This window comes from Nerophis ophidion, linkage group LG11, assembly GCF_033978795.1.
Source record: "Nerophis ophidion isolate RoL-2023_Sa linkage group LG11, RoL_Noph_v1.0, whole genome shotgun sequence".
In the NCBI taxonomy this organism is placed as follows: Eukaryota; Metazoa; Chordata; class Actinopteri; order Syngnathiformes; family Syngnathidae; genus Nerophis; species Nerophis ophidion.
Window position 1 is genome coordinate 38,912,396 of NC_084621.1, and position 20,085 is coordinate 38,932,480.

The 20,085-nt window shown below is 39.7% G+C and overlaps 1 protein-coding gene and 1 non-coding gene across 3 annotated transcripts in view; one reads left to right on the plus strand and one right to left on the minus strand.

Moving 5' to 3' along the window:
* Window positions 1–17,451, plus strand: part of limd1a (LIM domains containing 1a) — a 57,672-nt gene extending 40,221 nt beyond the window's left edge. Inside the window, exons 3-8 of one of the 2 annotated variants that reach the window (XM_061915879.1) lie at window positions 2,854–2,921; window positions 4,872–4,934; window positions 5,049–5,179; window positions 8,860–8,911; window positions 15,833–15,904; window positions 16,169–17,451. In XM_061915879.1, the coding sequence (XP_061771863.1) occupies window positions 2,854–2,921; window positions 4,872–4,934; window positions 5,049–5,179; window positions 8,860–8,911; window positions 15,833–15,904; window positions 16,169–16,306 (524 nt within the window). In that variant the 3' untranslated portion in view covers window positions 16,307–17,451. The remainder of the gene's footprint in view (window positions 1–2,853; window positions 2,922–4,871; window positions 4,935–5,048; window positions 5,180–8,859; window positions 8,912–15,832; window positions 15,905–16,168) is intronic. The other variant, XM_061915880.1, reaches the window with a different exon arrangement.
* Window positions 17,452–20,006: 2,555 nt separating this feature from the next.
* Window positions 20,007–20,079, minus strand: trnar-acg (transfer RNA arginine (anticodon ACG)). Its single transcript has one exon. It is a non-coding gene; the product is annotated as a tRNA-Arg (tRNA).
* Window positions 20,080–20,085: the final 6 nt, after the last annotated feature.

Sequence of the window (20,085 nt, forward strand, 5' to 3'; positions counted from 1 at the left end):
ACTGCATTTACTGTATGTACATAAATTTAAAGATGCTTCAATAATTGATTTTTAATCGAATCGTAGCTCCTGAATCGTAATTGTATGGGAATCGTGAGATGGCCAAAGATTCCCACTTCTACTTACAAGTATCATCAGTGGAGGACATGCTACACTACACTACACACTGGGTTAAAGCTCTTAAATGTACTGTATTTTCCAGACTATAGAGTGCACCGCTATATAAGCTGCACCCACTACATTGTAGAAGAAAAAAACATTGTTCCATATATTAGCCGCACAGGACTATAAGCTGCAGATATATACGTTGTGAAATGCTCCAGCACCCCCCGCGACCCCAAAAGGGACAAGCGGTAGAATATGGATGGATGGATGAAACGAGTTATTACACAGAAAGATTCTGTAAAGGTTTTTTTACATACCTTAATTGTTTCCAAACGGTGCCTGTAACACGTCAGTGAAAGGGCTATTCAAACACAACCGGTCATCGTCATGGACCCACTAGCTGCGGAAGCTAGCTCTGCAACCAGCTAATACACTCATTAAGACCACAGTGAAGTCTTGGTGAGTTTACTGAGGAATTTGTCAAAATGAAAAAATACAACAAATACAAAAATGATGCCGTTGTAAGTTAATAATACTAACACAGACTCTTGTAAACGTCGTATCATATTAGCTCATGCTAACGACCGTAGCTTCAATACATTACAATAGTACATACGAATATGCGTGGAAACACTCCTACAGACATCACGCATGGGACGGTTTAGTAAGTATAAACAGTTTTAGTTATACTGTAAAACTTACAAACGTTTCTTGGAGTGATGAATAAAGAATCTATAAGAGTATAAATGCTATGGACGGCTAGATGACAGAATGTCACTCTACTTGCAGTTTGAAAGCACTAAATGGAAGGACATTGCACCCCCTGCAGTGAGCATACATGTCCAAAAGATGGCGCCATAGCGCAAACAATAAAAGACCTTTTAAGTGTACTTCCTTGTATTTGTTTTTTTGGTTAAACCATTTTTATTAAGGTTAAATATTTAAATAAATTAGCTGCACGATTTTATAAGCTGTAGGGTTAAACTTGTAGGAAAAAGGTAGCGTCTTGCAGTCCGGAATTTACGGTACAAATGTGGGCGGATCGATACAAATATGGATAGTAACAATACCAAGTATCAATATTTTTATTTAGCAAATAACTTTTGTCACTTATGTTATTGTTTACAAATTCGGGAAATATGTTCCTGGTCACAGGAGAACTTCCATCCATCCATTTTTTACTGCTTGTTTCTTTTGGGATCGCAGGGACAGGAGAACTTCAAGGGCAAACACCAAAGAATTTAAATCAAAGTCAACAGTAGGCCATCATATACATTTGTAATCAGAATCAGAATTCGAATCACAAGTACTTTATTAATTCCTGAGGGGAAATTATTATTATTATTAAAGTATTATTATAATGGATTTTGTAACACCACCATCCTGTCTGATTATAATTGTGTTAAAAAATTGAATCATTTAATTATCTTGAAAATATGAAGTATTGTAATCTGCATTTGTCTGACCAATACTGCCCCATTACCTACTTGGTAGTAGACTACTATATAGTAGTTTCAACCAAAACGTAAGTATTGAAACAACATAAGAATAAATGCTAACTACATTTGAACAGAAATGTAGATCGAACCATGGAACAAAGGAAACTAACCAGCTATAAACAGTAAATAAAAACATAGAATAATAATAGTTTTGAAAAAATAAAACAACTGGAAATGACTCAAGATGTTAGTGCATATGTCAGCAGCCATATTAAGAACCTTTGTTTTGAAATAATTATATTATCATTTATATATGATATGTAGAGCAGGAGGCTGCGATACATATCACAATATAGATTTTAGGCCATATCGCCCATCCCTGCATGGCCATATTTACAGTATATATCATTACTGTAAGCTTATTGCATTTTGTCCGGGGTGTACCCTGCCTTCTGCCCGATTGTAGCTGAGATAGGCGCCAGCGCCCCCCGCGACCCCGTAGGGAATAAGCGGTAGAAAGTGGATGGATGGATGGATGATAGCATTCAGTACCCGGACATTCTGCACTCTATGTGCTAGTGCCATTAAAACAGTGGCCTGGAAAAATGGTAAATAAATCCCGGCTTGAATAGACACTGTAAACGGGGCTAATGTTACGGTCTTTCTTAAGGAGGTGCAGACCATTCAATTTGATAGCTCTCTGTAAACACAGGATGAACTGGAGCAAATAATGCGTATAAAGTTCACTCAGATTCGGCCCTCCTCTCTCCTGACGCCCCTCCTTGCACCTCCCCATGCAGAAAATGTAAAGAATGTTCCCTCTTCCTGTGGGGCTCACGCTGGACTCGCCATGTGAAGGCGCAGTGTGCAGGCTTTGGAGTGTGTTTAAAAGTGGGAGCCAGCCTGCAGACAGAGAAGTGGGTACACCCAGCATGTGAGGAGAGCATAGGAGACAAGACGTACACTAGGTTGTTCAACGTCCTGGCTCATTGTTGCAGGGAATTCCAAAGTAGCGCATTGTTTTCTTATTGCACCTGTCCAGTGATTTGATTCAGTGATTATGTTCCTTACACGTGAGACCCAGATGTGCTCCTTTTGTCTCCAACTTGCCCTGTTCCTCAGCTAAAGCACTTTATCACCATTTGATAAATCTACAGCCTGATCTGCGGAATATTGCAAGAAGGTCTATTATTTTTGAATGCTACAATTAATCAGCAGGGTTTTCAGGGCTGTTCAGTGCTGTTTTGACACGTTTTCATTCTTGTCCCTGTTTGAGTGAAACATCCAAACATTTCGATACTGTTTGCAGGTCGAAGGCTGAGAGGAAAGGCCTTCTACTTCGTCGGAGGGAAGGTTTTCTGTGAAGAAGACTTTCTGGTGAGTCATTATGGTACTTGTCCTAGCAATAGAACTAAATAAGATCCCCTATCAATAATAATTAAATAATGAGATGAACTTTAAATTATCCCGTCAAGGACGCATCCTAATATGTCAGGTCTAGACTTTAAAATTACACATTTTGACCTCATGGCACAGTTTTCACTATCTACTGCCTCTGATTCAGCGTCCTTTTGAGAGGTTGGAATGAGGTCAGTAACTTGAGGAGCTGCTAAATTTAATTGGGTGTTAGGAGGGGTGCCAAAGTCCTCAAATTAGTGCAGCCAAACTGTATGAGGAACCTTTGAAATACATGTCTCCAAGCCCGTTAGAATGCACTATAGTCATTGTTGAGTTGCATCCGAAAATTCTACCCGTGTTACCACTTTAAATGGCTACATGTCACACTCAATGGATACCGTTCTAAATCCCACTAAATGGGAATCGATTCAGGTACTTCAGGTACCAATTTTTGGTACTTTTGTGTGTGTTCATGTCTTAATGAATGTGAAATGTTTTATAATAAATATTGTAAAAAATCATTTGGCATTTATCACTGAGCTGATTATGATAACTGTGCTGTTCAGTTGTTAAATCTTGTTTTCTTACTCCTCTGAGTCTCATTCGCAAGGTTTCTTAGTAGAATTTGCATGCAGATGCAATTTCAAAGGAAGTAAAGATTACTGTTACAATGATGAACTGCGGTAAAATTCCTTACATTCAGTATTATCGTTTCAACTTTTAATTATCGAAAAGGCGTGATTGATTACCGCACTTTGAAAAACTTACGACACTGTGATTTTATTCATTTCCTTGAGAAACAGCTTGCGCGGTAGTCGATGCCTTTCTTGAATGATAATGCGAATACAAGACCCAGGGTGTCTTTCCTCATGACAAACAACCCCTGTTTTACCTTCACCATTGAAATAAACACTCTTAGAAGCCAGAACAATATTTAACGTTTATTCTGCCTTGTAAAGTATATTGTGTGTGTGTGTCTGTTGCCTATTTATTTGTTTATTAAATATTGTTTTATGAAACTCAATAAAACGATTTTGTGACAATATTGATGATAACCGTTATAATTTTGGTCACTATAACCATTATGTGAAATTTTCATATAATTACATCCCTCGATGGCAATAGTGTATCGACTCTGGTGTGTTGCCTTAGCCAGAAAGTAGTCTTTGCCTTTAAGCTGAACGGGTCTGTCTTTTTGTTGTTGCTGAGTCCGACATGTTTAAACAAAAAGTATTGTATTTATTACACACTTGCTGTTTGATTTTAACAAGCATCGTAGTTGTAGTTTTCATGACCAAATTTCAAGGTGTTGAAATCGCCATTTTAAAATTGCTAATCGGTAGCATGTTTATGGTGTATTGCATGTAAATTATCATCGACATAGCGCATTTTCAAAAGTGGAAACTTCCTGTACTTTTGAGCGACTTATTCTTGCTTTGTTGGCATGAAAAATTGTTACATTACCTCGAGGCAGTCCGGCTGAGTCCACTCTGACTGCATGTCTCACTGCCAAGTGTTTGCAGCCAGGCGTGACGTCATGTGCAACATCGGTAGCGAAATATGGTACTGTTTGATTTTACATGAATCTGTACCCGGTAGTGCCTACAGAATTTTATAACCATCCCGAGTTACCACACGCTTGAATTTACAACATTGTTGCATTTTGATTTATTATTGTAATACCAAACTTGTTATCAAGGCGCTGCCAGATGGACACTATGGACATGCACTGACATTCAGAGATTTTGTGCTAGTTAATTCCCAGAAACCTCACCGCACTGACTGGGAGAATGTCTTTTAATAAATGTGTCCCTCAGAATACAAGGGATTTTATGGCAGGAGTTATGCAACAACCACGTTGGCTAAACCACACACTACTTTGGTTCTTGGTCTTGGAAGCCCTGACCGTCATCTTGTCTCTGCTTAAAGTATTCAGGTTTCCAGCAGTCAGCAGACAAGTGCAACGCATGTGGTCACCTGATAATGGACATGGTAAGTGTTTGGCGAGAACACACAACAGGTGGTTTTTCCGTATGTGTTATACAATACATTATTGTCAATGCAAAATGTGTAAAATAATATCCTTCACTAATTCTGTCTCTCCAGATCCTGCAGGCCCTCGGGAGGTCATATCACCCGGGCTGTTTTCGTTGTGTTATCTGTAATGAGAGTCTTGACGGCGTTCCCTTTACTGTGGACACTGAGAATAAGATATACTGTGTTAAAGATTACCACAGGTGAGCATCACTCTTTCCACTCACAGTTTGAGTTTGCTCTGAGGGAAACAAAAATCAATGTTTTGTGTGATGCTGTAGACACTTGAACTGCAAACACAGCATGTGAAACGTAAACTCTTATAAAAGTGCTTACTTACACACCACATTTCAGCAACCATTTCCCTTGGGACAATACTATAGAAATGAAATTTGGATATATTTTAGTGTAGTCAGTCTACAGCTTGTTGATTTACGATTCTACAAAAATGGCATTTGTGTCTAATGAGTACACTTCTCAGTGATCATCGAAGGTGTGTGCATGGTGTGAATGCTTAGTGTAAGCACCATTGTTATCCAGCACTTCGTTAATCCACTTGGAATTGCGCTGAAGTGCACAGATTGTTAGTGGAATTCGTGTGTATGTGTTGGGATACACCCCCTTGGATAACTTTAACCACTAAGACTGCAATATTTCACAATACAGTGGTACCTTCGTTTTCTTACCCACTACTTGGCGAATGATTCAGTGTTCAATGAAAATATTGCCCCGGTTTTTCACACACAGTTTCAGTTATCGTATGGCCAAACATTGCCCATAAGAAACTAGTCTGTTTGCCTTCGAATCATTCTACCGAGTCAAGTGCCCAAACAAAAAATACCACATGCTGGGATTTAGTCTTTGTGGGGTTGTTTTATTGAGTACTATTGCAAAATAAACCACCATGGGGCCAAATAAAATTAACAATGAGACTGTCAGTGACCTTTAGTGCATCTGCCACAAAACACATCAAAGCACGTTGATAAAGAAGGTGAGAAACACTGTTGAATTAAAAAAAGAGTATAGGTACACCTCACCCTTTTTTGCTCATCAGTATATTCGCCATTAAGTCTTCAATTAAGTTAAAAGTTATGTTAAATGTTCATTTATCCATCATTTGTTTGGATTTTATACAAACCCCGTTTCCATATGAGTTGGGAAATTGTGTTAGATGTAAAAAAATTAACGGAATACAATGAATTGCAAATCATTTTCAACCCATATTCAGCTGAATATGCTACAAAGACAACATATTTGATGTTAAAACTGATAAACATTTTTTTTTGCAAATAATCATTAACTTTAGAGTTTGATGCCAGCAACACGTGACAAAGAAGTTGGGAAAGGTGGCAACAAATACTGATAAAGTTTATGAATGCTCATCAAACACTTATTTGGAACATCCCGCAGGTGTGCAGGCTAATTGGGAACAGGTGGGTGCCGTGATTGAGTATAAAGGCAGCTTCCAGGAAATGTTAAGTAATTCACTAACAAGGCTGGGGCGAGGGTCACCAATTTGTAAGCAAATTGTCGAACAGTTTTAGAACAACATTTCTCAACGAGCTATTGCAAGGAATTTAGGGATTTTACCATCTACGGTCTATAAAATCGTCAATAGGTTCAGAGAATCTGGAGAAATCACTGCATGTAAGCGATGATATTACGGACCTTTGATCCCTCAGGCAGTACTGCATCAAACACCAAGAAAGGATATCACCACATGGGCTCAGGAACACTTCATAAAACCACTGTCAGTAACTACAGTTGGTCGCTACATCTGTAAGTGCAAGTTAAAACTCTACTATGCAAAGCCAAAGCCATTTATCAACAACACCGAGGAACGCCGCCGGCTTCGCTGGGCCCGAGCATGATCATCTAAGATGGACTGATGCAAAGTGGAAAAGTGTTCTGTGGTCTGACGAGTCCACATTTAAAATTATATTTGGAAACTCTGGACGTGGTGTCCTTGGGAACAAACAGGAAAATAACCATCCGGATTGTTATAGGCACAAAGTTCAAAAGCCAGCATGTGTGATGGTATGGGGGTGTATTAGTGGCCAAGACATGGGTAACTTACACATCTGTAAAGGCACCATTAATGCTGAATGGTCCATACAGGTTTTGGAGCAACATATTTTGTCATCCAAGCAACGTTATCATGGACGCCCCTGCTTATTTCAGCAAAACAAAGCCAAGCCACATGTTAAAACAGCGTGGCTCCATATTAAAAGAGTGCGGGTACTTTCCTGGCCGCCTGCAGTCCAGATATGTCTCCCATCGAAAATGTGTGGCGCATTATGAAGCGTAAAATACGACAACAAGACCCCGGATTGTTGAACAACTTAAGCTGTACATCAAGCAAGAATGGTAAAGAATTCCACTTTCAAAGCTTCAACAATTAGTTTCTTTAGTTCCCAAACGTTTGTTGAGTGTTGTTAAAAGAAAAGGTGATGTAACAGTGGTGAACATGCCCTTTCCCAACTACTTTGGCACGTGTTGGGGCCATGTAATTCTAAGTTAATTATTATTTGCAAAAAAAAAAATAAAGTTTGAGTTTGAACATCAAATATCTTGTCTTTGTAGTGCATTCAATTGAATATGGGTTGAATGGGTTGAAAAGGATTTGCAAATCATTGTATTCCGTTTATATTTACATCTAACACAATTTCCCAACTCATATGGAAACGGGGTTTGATATTTTTTCTTTGTGTGAAACTATAGTTTTTCTGTATAAAATTAGTTTTATGTTTATATTTTTCAGATTTACCTGTAGAGTTAGTTTATGTTTTTAAACAATGCATAATAATGAACTTCTGACATGCAAATATATGAGCTTTTAGCTAATGGCTAATTTCCATCAATTGGAAAATTAAGGCGAAAATTAAGAAACACATTCAACACATGTTGAACACAGAATAACACTATTACGTTTTTAAATTCCAAGGTTTAGGTATCAAATGTTCTGATGACTTGTTTTAAGATTGTTTCTTATGGGAACATTTGTACTGTCAAACTATTCATTTCTTCAATTAGATTAGTTACACCTTTGATTTATCATGATTAATTGCAACAAATTACTTAATTAGATAATTTAAATTAACTTTGACACATACATTTTGTCAGAATTTCGTACACAAACAATTTTGAATGTTTTACTTGAATGTTTTTCATTAATGTGCTCAAAATGTGGCAACAGTTTTATCTTAGGTTTTGTCAGGATGTATTTTGAAGTGAAATGGGCAACCGAGCACACTTGTTGGAGTCTCCTTAATCTCCTTGCATTGACCTGATCACTGACCGTATAACAACCCGCACCGCCGTGAATAACATGATAATATTTTTTGTGATTGATCACGTGTTAGCTTTAACAGCACTAGTGGAAACTGCTTTGGTTTTTGTACGATTTGGTCTTTGTTAGATTAAAACCCTTTGAAACGGATGACTAACAAAAACTGAGGCAGCACTTTACACGTAAATATTTTAGTCAGATTTATGGAGCAGGTGTGAATAGGCCACAGTTTGGCTAAGACAGTCTCAGATATCGCAGGGGATCCGGCTGCATTTCTGTCTGTTGACTCGGTTTGAGGTACAACGTACTAAGTTTGACCTTTGGTTAGAACTCTGGCCTGTGTACACTTGGAAGTTTTGTCTCCATCACGTTTGTGGTGGCGCCAACACATCTGCACAACTGGCATCTGCTTAGTCAAATCAAAATCCCAACCTAAGAGAAAAACACTGAGGCTCAACTTTAAAGGCTGGGAGAGACATAAAGCACAGAAGGAAGTGTACATTTATTTATATATTTGGAATAACAAGTGTGAGCATTTCAGTGTCTATCATGTAAATCTACAATAACTATTTTGTTCTTCACTTCCTCCCACAGGGTCCTGGCGCCTAAATGTGCTGCATGCAACCAGCCCATCCTTCCTTCGGAGGTAATGATGTCAAATGTTGAAATTAAAATCATGTCAAGGCTTCATTTAAGCCAATAAGTCAATAAGTTATAAATAAGCCAATAAGTTATAAATCTCTCTTCATCTCTATGGCTTTGAGCAATAAATTCTCAAATCTCAAGCTACAGCACAACTTCAAAGTAAGAGGCCTTCTGAAGATGAGTATATTCTGTCTTATTTAAACCAGTCTTAAAGCTGATTTAATACTGGCCAATTCACTTTTTACGATTTCTATTAAAAATTGTGACTTGGCAGCTGACAAATGGTCATATGACATCGAAATTATAGTAAGAGATAAATCAATTTTGTTACAAATATATTTTATTTTCCGAAGCTCTTTTTTCTTCACTTCAAACACGGAGGAACATTCTGCACTACTTGTAAAGTATGTTGTTGTGTGTCTGTGTGTGCTTGTGTTTCTTTCTTGGAGTTTTCGGCAAAGATCTTGGCACATGCAGTTAAAAGAAGCATGTTACTTTTTTGGAAGTGTTGATTTTTGCTGGTCAGATTCCAAAACCACAAACAGCCAAACTCTTCTTGAGTTGTTTTGGCAGCTGGCAATGTTTGTCAATAGTAGATTTGGCTTTCAATTGGTCTGTTCTGTGCGAGGACATTTTGTTGCAAGGTTTTTACTCATACAATGTTAAATGTAACGATAAACGGTATCAATGATACCGACGGTAAAACTTCTGACGGTTACGATTACCGTTTCAAATTTAACTTTTCAAAAAAATGCGATTGAGTCAGTCCCATTGATAAACTCTAGGACTGACTTGCGCCAGCTCACTAGCTTGAATGCTAACATTGATTAATTGATTGACACTTTTATTAGTAGATTACACAGTACAGTACGTATTCGGTACAATTGACCACTAAATAGTAACACCCGAATAAGTTTTTCAACTTGTTTAAGTCGGGGTCCACATGAATACAAAATACATAATTTTCCATTGAAAAAGGAAAAACCCCAATCTAAATTTTTATAAACACATTACTGTCTAACTAAAATATTAAATTGTGCACATTGAACCTGTAAGCTGTGTTCTTTTGTTCTTTACAGAGGTGTTTTCACAGTGCGTTCATTAACCGTTGAACAGAGTAGGATGTCATAACGCCTGCCAAAAAAATGAGTAATAATTATAGATTTTATTTTTTACACACTTCATTTGAATAAATCTAATAGTGCTGCAGTACAAACCAATATTTAAAACAATAAAATATTAGCCATTAAAAAGATACAAAAATACTAAGACTAAAACACTATCAGTGAATCATAAGAAACAAAAATTTGATTCTGGCCGTGTGGCATTCTTCCCCTCTACTCAAGTCTGTCAGTGCGCACCAACATCCAAGATGCCGACTATGGGTGAAGCGATCTTTAAATGTGGGCGTTCCCTCTTCAAACCTGGCCTTCTGTGTATATTCCCGTTGACTTAAGTACTTTTGTTCTTACACGCTTCTGAGGCTGGAACAAGTCCAGTTCTGGAAGGTGAAACGTTATATTGCACTTGAGGTTCGGATGCAGTGGACACCACACGTAACAATATGTGAAAGAAGCTTCCAAAAAATTATCAATTCTTTACCGAACGCTTCAATCGAGACACCTGCAAACATCCATTGAGATGAGAATAAAAGCACCATATTGCCGATCTGTATTAACTACCCAAAAGTGACCACAGCGGAGGAGGACCACCCGTATATCAGTCGCGTTTGAACATCCTGGTACTAATGGATGTTGAAAATTCATAATGTAGTGTCTATCAATTAATTACATAGATTTTTTGACGAGTAATATTAAACTGTCAATCTCCCCTGCACACGCACGCACGCACACACACACACACACACACACACACACACACACACACACACAGCTGTCTCCTAGCTCTTCTTACGTGTCTTGTCTTCACAAACATTTGTATGAAAGAGAACATCACAAACAACCTCAGCGTGGTTATAGTAACAAGTAAAACAAGGTTTCTTCTATGGATTATTATTTCCGTCCAGCCAGGAAGAAGAAGCGTACATTCACACACTACATCACCATGACGACACACATACACATGACAAGCACTGCCTGGATCGATTATTACTTTTCAAATTTTAAGTGATATTGCTTTCATGGATTTCAATGACATTCACAAGTGTTGGTAAAACTCCATGTTCCACCATTTTCACACTACCAAGAAAAAAGGTTTAGTTTGTAATGGACCCACCTTCATTTGCGACTTAAGCACTTCTGTCTAATTTATTCGGAGGGGGCGTGTCCACAGGCTGGATGGAATAATAATACGAATAAGAAAAATGTGAGTAACTTCCACAAATACTTCAGCTCAAATGGTACAACGGGTCCCTCACTGTGTGTTCATCCACTAGGAAGGTGATGAATACATACATTCCTATTTGGGTCGGTATGCAGCTGTACCAAACCCGAAAGTGTACATTCGGCAGTAAATGGCAACCTCTGTTCGGTACAACTTGTCACCTTTTCTTGAAAATGGCAGCTATAGTGTTTTTTCAGGTGGAAAAATTTGTTTTCCAGGGAGCTAAAGACCTACTTTAGGGTCAGCGCTTCTCTGTTATGGTCAATGGTAAATGGGTTATACTTGTATAACGCTTGTCTACCTTCAAGGTACTCAGATCAATCAGTCAATCAATGTTTATTTATATAGCCCTAAATCACTAGTGTCTCAAAGGGCTGCACAAACCACAAAACAAACCACAACGACATCCTCGGTAGAGCCCACGTAAGGGCAAGGAAAACTCACACCCAGTGGGACGTCGGTGACTATGAGAAACCTTGGAGAGGACCGCATATGTGGGGAACCCCCCCCCCCACACCCCCCCAGGGGACCGAAAGCAATGGATGTCGAGTGGGTCTAACATAATACTGTGAAAGTTCAATCCATTGTGGATCCAACACAACCGTGAGAGTCCAGTCCAAAGTGGATCCAACACAGTAGCAAGAGTCCCGTCCATAGTGGAGCCAACAGGAAACCATCCCAAGCGGAGGCGGATCAGCAGCGCAGAGATGTCCCCAGCCGATACACAGGCGAGCGGTCTATCCTGGGTCCCGACTCTGGACAGCCAGTACTTCATCTATGGCCACCGGACCGGAACCCCTCCACAAGGGAGAGTGGGACAGAGGAGAAAAAGAAAAGAAACGGCAGATCAACTGGTCTAAAAAGACGGTCTGTTTAAAGGCTAGAGCAGTGGTCCCCAACCACCGAGCTGTGGCCCGATTGGTACCGGGCCGCAGAAGAATTTTTTATGAATTTTTTTTTTATTAAATCAACATAAAAAACACAATATACACTTACAATTAGTGCACCAACCACAAAAACCTCCCTTTTTCATGACAAAAACGTCCCTTTTTCAAAAAAAAAAAAAGAAAAGGATCCACCACCGCCGGGCCGCGGGACAAATTATTAAGCGTTGACCGGTCCGCGGATACAAAAAGGTTGGGGACCACTGGGCTAGAGTATACAAATGAGTTTTAAGGTGAGACTTAAATGCTTCTACTGAGGTAACATCTCAAACTGTTACCGGGAGGGCATTCCAGAGTACTGGAGCCCAAACGGAAAACGCTCTATAGCCCGCAGACTTTTTTTGGGCTTTGGGAATCACTAATAAGCCGGAGTCCTTTGAACGCAGATTTCTTTCCGGGACATATGGTACAGTACAATCGGCAAGATAGGCTGGAGCTAGACCGTGTAGTATTTTATACGTAAGTAGTAAAACCTTAAAGTCACATCTTAAGTGCACAGGACACCAGTGCAGGTGAGCCAGTACAGGCGTAATGTGATCAAACTTTCTTGTTCTTGTCAAAAGTCTAGCAGCCGCATTTTGACACTATTTCCACATTTACCCATTCACACACACTTTCACGCGCTGATGCGGGAGCTGCCATGCTAAGTGCTAATCACGACCCATCAGGAGCAAGGGTGAAGTGTCTTGCTCAAGGACACAACGGACATGACGAGGTTGGTAGAAGGTGGGGATCGAACTAGTAACCCTCAGGTTGCTGGCACGTCCACTCTCCCAACTGTGCCACGCTGTCCGTGTTATGAGAACAAAGCACAGTTCAACGCCGAGGTTTGCCGATATTCGTACAATTATATGAAATATCCAGTTATTGTGCAGATTTAACCTGTTAACACAACTTTGAGATTCATGGAGTATTTTATTAAAATAAACATACTGTACCTCTCCACTAGGATCCAAAGCCCTAAAATGAACAGGATGCGACCACTTTAAGTCAACAATGAGACTGTCAGTGGGACTTAATGCATGTGTCACAAAACACAAGTTTTCTTAGGAAGGAAGGTGCATGACAAGCTGGAAAAATCAACCAAATGTCCCAAATTAGCACTGACTTTGTTGGAATGTGCCCTCTGACCCTTTTTCGTGAGGCTTTTATTGTTGGGTAGAGGTTGTAATCGTGCGTGTGTTTGTGCGTGTGTGTGCGTCTGCGTGTGCGTGTGCGTGTGCGTGTGTGTGTGTGTGTGTGTGTGTGTGTGTGTGCGTGCGTGCGTGCGTGCGTGCGTGCGTGCGTGCGTGCGTGCGTGTGTGTGTGTGCACACTTACATAACCCATTGAGTAGTTCTTTAGGTTTTTACTATGTAGCAGGGGTCTTGAACGTTGTCCGGGAATAAGACCACCAAATTTTGTTATTGTGCAATACTAAAATAATACAATAATACGGTTCTGAGGTAAATATGTTTCTGCAAAGTAGGAATCATTAGATATACATCAAATATTTCTATATATAGAGCATAAACAACCTCTTTACGACCTATCAAAATCATTTAACAAGAATATGAGAGCTCTCTAGACATGAAATAACACCCAGATAGTCACCTTTACACTACTTTAAGACAATATAGTAAAACTCAGCCAGTCAGTGAACACAATTCTGAACAGCACACTGATTGGTTGGATCTCATCTAGTGGGCAATACTACTGTAGTATGATATTGTTGTTCAGTTAGCCATTTTATGCTTGAAAATGCTTTATTTGGAGCGCTAATTAATAGCTATCTTAATATCATATTTGTATTCATATTTTAATGTACAGTGATTAGGGTGCAATGTCTAATATATATTGTGTTGTATCAGTGATAATATGTATTTAAATATACGGTATTTAAATTTGTGGAAAAAATTGTAGTGAGAACATGGAAAAATCTAGTTTTAAAAAAGTCTACTGGAAGTAGGGATGTAATTATAAACAGTATTAATGATAACCACGGTAAAACTCCTGATGGTTAATATAAACGTTTCGAATAAAAAATTCAGGGCTTCACGGTGGCAGATGGGTTAGTGCGTCTGCCTCACAATACGAAGGCCCTGAGTAGTCAGGGATTTAATCCTGGGCTCGGGATTTTTCTATGTGGAGTTTGCATGTCCTCCCCGTGAATGTGTGGGTTCCCTCCGGGTACTGCGGCTTCCTCCCACCTCCAAAGACATGCACCTGGGGATAGGTTGATTGGCAACACTAAATGGTCCCTAGTGTGTGAATGTGAGTGTGAATGTTGTCTGTCTATCTGTGTTGGCCCTGCGATGAGGTGGCTACTTGTCCACGGTGTACCCCGCCTTCCGCCCGATTGTAGCTGAGATAGGCACTAGCACCCCCCCCCCCCACGACCCCAAAGGGAATAAGCGGTAGAAAATGGATGGATGGACGTAATTAGTAACTGCACTTTGATAAATACATCTTAAATGCTACCTTAAATCCTAACATGAAAACAAGAAGCATTAACGTATTTCCCCATTAAGAAAGGACATACCCCAATTGAAATTTATATAAACACATTACTGACTGAGCAACTAAGATATTCAATTGTGTACATTGAACCTACAGGCTGTGCTTTCTGAGCCGGAGGTGTTTTTATGGTGCGGTCAAGGACTGCTGAGGAGAATAAGACGCCATAACGCCTGACAGAAATAATAAATAATAATAACGGGTTTTATTTGTTACGCACTTTTCATTTAAATGAATCTTAAAGTGCTACAGTAAAAGAACAGTATTTCTAACTATAAAAGTTAGCAATTACTAAGACTTACACACTCTCAGTGAAGCATAAAAAACACAAAACATGCAAAATAGTGGCTTTTCTAACAGTTTGTCTATTTCCATCCATCCATTTTCTACCGCTTGTCCCTTAAGGGGTCACGGGGGGTGCTGGAGCCTATCTCAGCTGCATTCAGGTGGAAGGCGGTGTACACCTTGGACAAGTCGCCACCTCATCGCAGGGCCAACACAGATAGACAGACAACATTCACACTCACATTCACACACTAGGGCCAATTTAGTGTTGCCAATCAACCTATCCCCAGGTGCATGTCTTTGGAAGTGGAGGAAGCCAGAGTACCCGGAGGGAACCCACGCAGTCCCGGGGAGAACATGCAAACTCCACACAGAAAGATCCCGAGCCCGGGATTTAACTCAGGACTTTCGTATTGTGAGGCAAATGCACTAACCCCTGTTCCACTGTGATGCCCAGTGTGTCTATTTAGTTTAGTTATTAAAAAAATAACAAAGACAAAATATTTCAATGTGTTCATGAGTACTTTTTGAGTGCATAGTCAAAATATTTCAATGTGTTTATGAGTACTTTTTGAGTGCATTCAACACGAGCGCGATAACAATAACCGTAATCATTTTGGTCACAACAACTGTGAGGTTGACGAAGCCCCTGTTGAAGACCTCTGCTCCAGAAACTGCAAGGAAATACGAAAGAATGATGTCGCAGCTTGAAGCGACTCTGCTCAAAAGTCAAATAAACACTCGTGACGCTTTAAGGTTGCAAAAAGTGCGTGTGCAGACTTTGTCAGGCTGAGAAGAAAAAAGGCAGATACAGGTGAGGACACCCCTGATATCAACATTCTGTTAATGTCCCAGCAGGGCTCTGATGAAACAGTGCGTGTTGTGTCCATGGACAAAGACTATCACGTGGAATGCTATCACTGTGAGGTGGGTAGCAACTCGGCACACTCCTCTGCATCATCAGCTGGCACCGACACTCCTGATTAGACGTCATAATGATCCCCCGTCTTAATTACAGCCTTGACAGTAATTGTGCCACTGAGCTGAGCAGCATGTGTGCAAAGACTCATCAGCACTCTCGTTAATTTTACCTGACTACATCTTTTAGCTCCATGCCGCAAGTCAACTGTCTTTATATAATATAATAGAACCATATTCCAAAGTTCAGTGGATACGACTTTGGTTTTTCAGGACTGCACAATGGAGCTGAATGACGAGGAGGGTCACCGCTGCTACCCTCTGAACGGACACCTTCTCTGCCACTCCTGCCATCTCAAGCACATCGAGCCAGGCAGCTCCTCCTCTATGGCCAGCAGCACCTCCTATTAACACGCACTGTCGCGTGGGGGAAGAGAGACACCTGGTGGACGTTTTGGGGAACTGTCGCAAGTGGTGGGTGGTGCACAATTCTTGTTGTAGAGGATTGGTTGATTGATGTCTGGTGTTGTGAGAGTTGGTTTTGTAAAGCATTTAAGAGACCTGGTAATGAAGTAATATTGCAGCAAACATATTTAAAAAAACAAAAAAAGAAGCAAACTTATTTTGTTTTCTTCTCAAGGGACAACAGTGCAGAAATGACACTTGAACATAACATATAACAGTGTGCAGCTTGTACAGCAAGCAACCGCTGCTCTTAAGTACACCCATGCTGCATTTCTGCACTATTGTCCCTTGATAAGGTATACTGTAATAACAGTGTTAAAATTGTCAGCGTTTATACTTTGCACCCCTTTCACTCTTCTGCTTCCACTTTACCCCGCTGCTCCAACCCGCTAAAATATGCATTACTTTTTGGAATAACATGCTGAAAACAATGAGCAAGTATTTATTTTATATGCAGTACACACAAGCGTAACAGTAGACTTGGGTCAAGTGCAAAAAGTAACAAACAGATTAGCTATTATTTATTCACCATTCTTGGTGTAATAACTTGGACGCAGACTCTACATCGCCTTTCGGTGTAACTTTACGTGCTTCTTTGTGGTGACAAGTCCACGGCCTGGGATAGGATCAGGCTTCCCCTTGACTCCTGAGCAGACTGGGTCGAGCTGCACAAAAGCAGAATTTGTCTTCCTCGTGCAAAAGTGTTTGCAATATTCCAAATGGTATATCATGTAAAGAATGCAGAGGACAGGATAGCGACAGTAGGTTAGTATGGCATCACTCTTGAAAAGCACTTAGATATTCAGATTGTTTATTTTCTAGGCACCTGTTGGAATTTCTAATGTATTGGCAAGAATGCTATATTTTTAGGATGTGTATGTTTTGGGCCTATATTCATATGTATACCACCAGTTTCCTGTATTTAACCTTGTACAACAGCAGCCTCATGGATATTAATTGATTGCTGTGGAACATGCCTATAGTATGTAGTTTGATTCATCATGTCATACCTTACATTTGTAGTTTATAATGATCAGACAACATGTGTGTGCTCTATTAAATCATTATATTAAATACATTCTGTGCTCTTGGCCAAGCTTACATGTGTTTTCTTTCGAAGTGTGTATGTACTCACTGATATTGATCAAAGAAAATGTGTTCTTTAAAATCCTTTTGTGTTTTTGTTTTTTTTTCCACTATGGACGAAACATTGGGTGACTGAGACAGCCTTTACGTACACTATATTGCCAAAAGTATTTGGCCACCTGCCTTGACTCACACATGAACTTGAATTCTCATCCCATTCCGGACCCATAGGGTTCAATATGATGTGGGTCCTCCTTTTGCAGCTATTACACTTTCAACTCTTCTGGGAAGGCTGTCCACCAGGTTGCGGAGTGTGTTTATAGGAATGTTCCACCATTCTTCCAAAAGCGCATTGGTGAGGTCACACACCGATGTTGGTCGAGAAGGCCTGGCTGTCAGTCTCTGTTTTAAGTCATCCCAAATGTATTCTATCGGGTTTAAGTCAGGACTCTGTGCAGGCCAGTCAAGTTCATCCACATTAGACTCTATCATTTAAGTCTTTATGGACCTTGCTATGTGCACTGGTTCACAGTCGAGTTGGAAAAGGAAGTGGCCCGCTCCAAACTGTTTCCACAAGGTTTGGAGCATGGAATTGTCCAAAATGTTTGGTATCCTAGAGCAGTGGTTCTCAACCTTTTTTCAGTGATGTACCCCCTGTGAACATTTTTTTAATTCAAGTACCCCCTAATCAGAGCAAAGCATGTTTGGTTGGAAAAAACAGAGATAAAGAAGTAAAATGCAGCACTATGTCATCAGTTTCTGATTTATTAAATTGTATAACAGTGCAAAATAATGCTCATTGGTAGTGGTCTTTCTTGAACTATTTGGAATATATCTATATATATACATATATATATATATATATATAAAAATAACTAAAAACTTGTTATAAAATAAACAAGTGATTCAATTATAAATAAAGATTTCTACACATAGAAGTAATCATCAACTTAAAGTGCCCTCTTTGGGGATTGTAATAGAGATCCATCTGGATTCATGAACTTCATTCTAAACATTTCTACACAAAAAAAGAAATCTTTAACATCAATATTTATGGAACATGTCCACAAAAAAATCTGGCTGACAACACTGAATATTGTATTGTTGTATTTTTTTTCCACAGTTTATGAACTTACAGTCATATTTTGTTGACGTATTATTCAATAAATATATTTATAAAGGGTTTTTGAATTGTTGCTATTTTTAGAATAGATTTAAAAAATCTCATGTACCCCTTGGCATACCTTCATGTACCCCCAGGGGTATGCGTACCCCCATTTGAGAACCACTGTCCTAGAGCATTCAAAGTTCATTTCACTGAAACTAAGGACCCAACTCCTGAAAAACAAACCCAAACTATAATTCCTCCTCTACCAAATTTCAAACTCGGCACGATGCAGTTCAAAATGTAGCGTTCTCCTGGCAACCTCCAAACCCAGACCCGTCCATCAGGTTGCCAGATGGAAAACTGTGATTCATCACTCTTGATATTTCGTTTCCACTGCTCTAGAGTCTAGTGGCAATGTGCTTTACACCACTGCATCCGACGCTTTGCATTGGACTTGGTGATGTATGGCTTAGATGCAGCTGCACTGCCATGGAAACCCATTCTATGAAGCTCTCTGCGTACTGTATGTGGGCTAATTGGAAGGTCACATGAAGTTTGGAGCTCCGTAGCAACTGGCTGTGCAGAAAGTCGGCGACCTCTTTGCACTATGCGCTTCAGCATCCGCTGAACCCTCGCTGTCAGTTTACGTGGCCTACCACTTTGTGGCTGAGTTGCTGTTGTTCCCCAAACTTTTCCATTTTCTTATAATAAAGCAGACAGTTGACTTTGGAATATTTAGGAGCGAGGACATTTCACGACTGGATTTGTTGCACAGGTGGCATCTTATTGTCATAGGATGCCACCTGTGCAACAAATCCAGCTGGAAATCACTGAGCTCCCGCCAAGTGATTAGGACAACTGATTCTGATCATTGATCATGTAGTGTTTTAACAAATCACTGAGCTGTATTCCGACCATCATTCTGTCCAACCACTGAGCCATATTCTTCAATGATTTTCTCACTGACCCACCCCCAGCTATCCAGAGAATACACTTCCATTTTTAAACAAACTTTTTTTTTCTTTTTTTTTCACCTTTTCTATGCTGTGTGACTTAACATAATGACAATTAATAAACCAATATCAGTGTGATATTTCCTTTTTGATTTACTAACATAGTTTTTCAGATACATTTCCAGTTTTAACATATTTGCTCACAACATTTCTGATCTTTGCTAATTTTTGCTGTTTTTCGCTGTTTTTGTCACACTAATGTTAGTTCGTTCCATGTTTATACATAAGCAAGCAGTGAAAATTTACTTTTTTTTTAAATAAATATGTACTTCATTCATGATGCAGGGTAACCAGCAGGAGGCAGTCATGCATTACTTTGCGGCCATGTATGTATGCTAAGACACAAATACTGGTTAGAAAGCAGTACTGTTATTGATTGACTATTTTTGGTTTAACATGAAATAAAATCCTTGACCAATCGTCGAAAGGCAAAATGTTTCGAGCCAGCCAGGAGTCGAACCTGGAATCTTCTGATCCGTAGTCAGACGCGTTATCCATTGCGCCACTGGCCCGTCGAT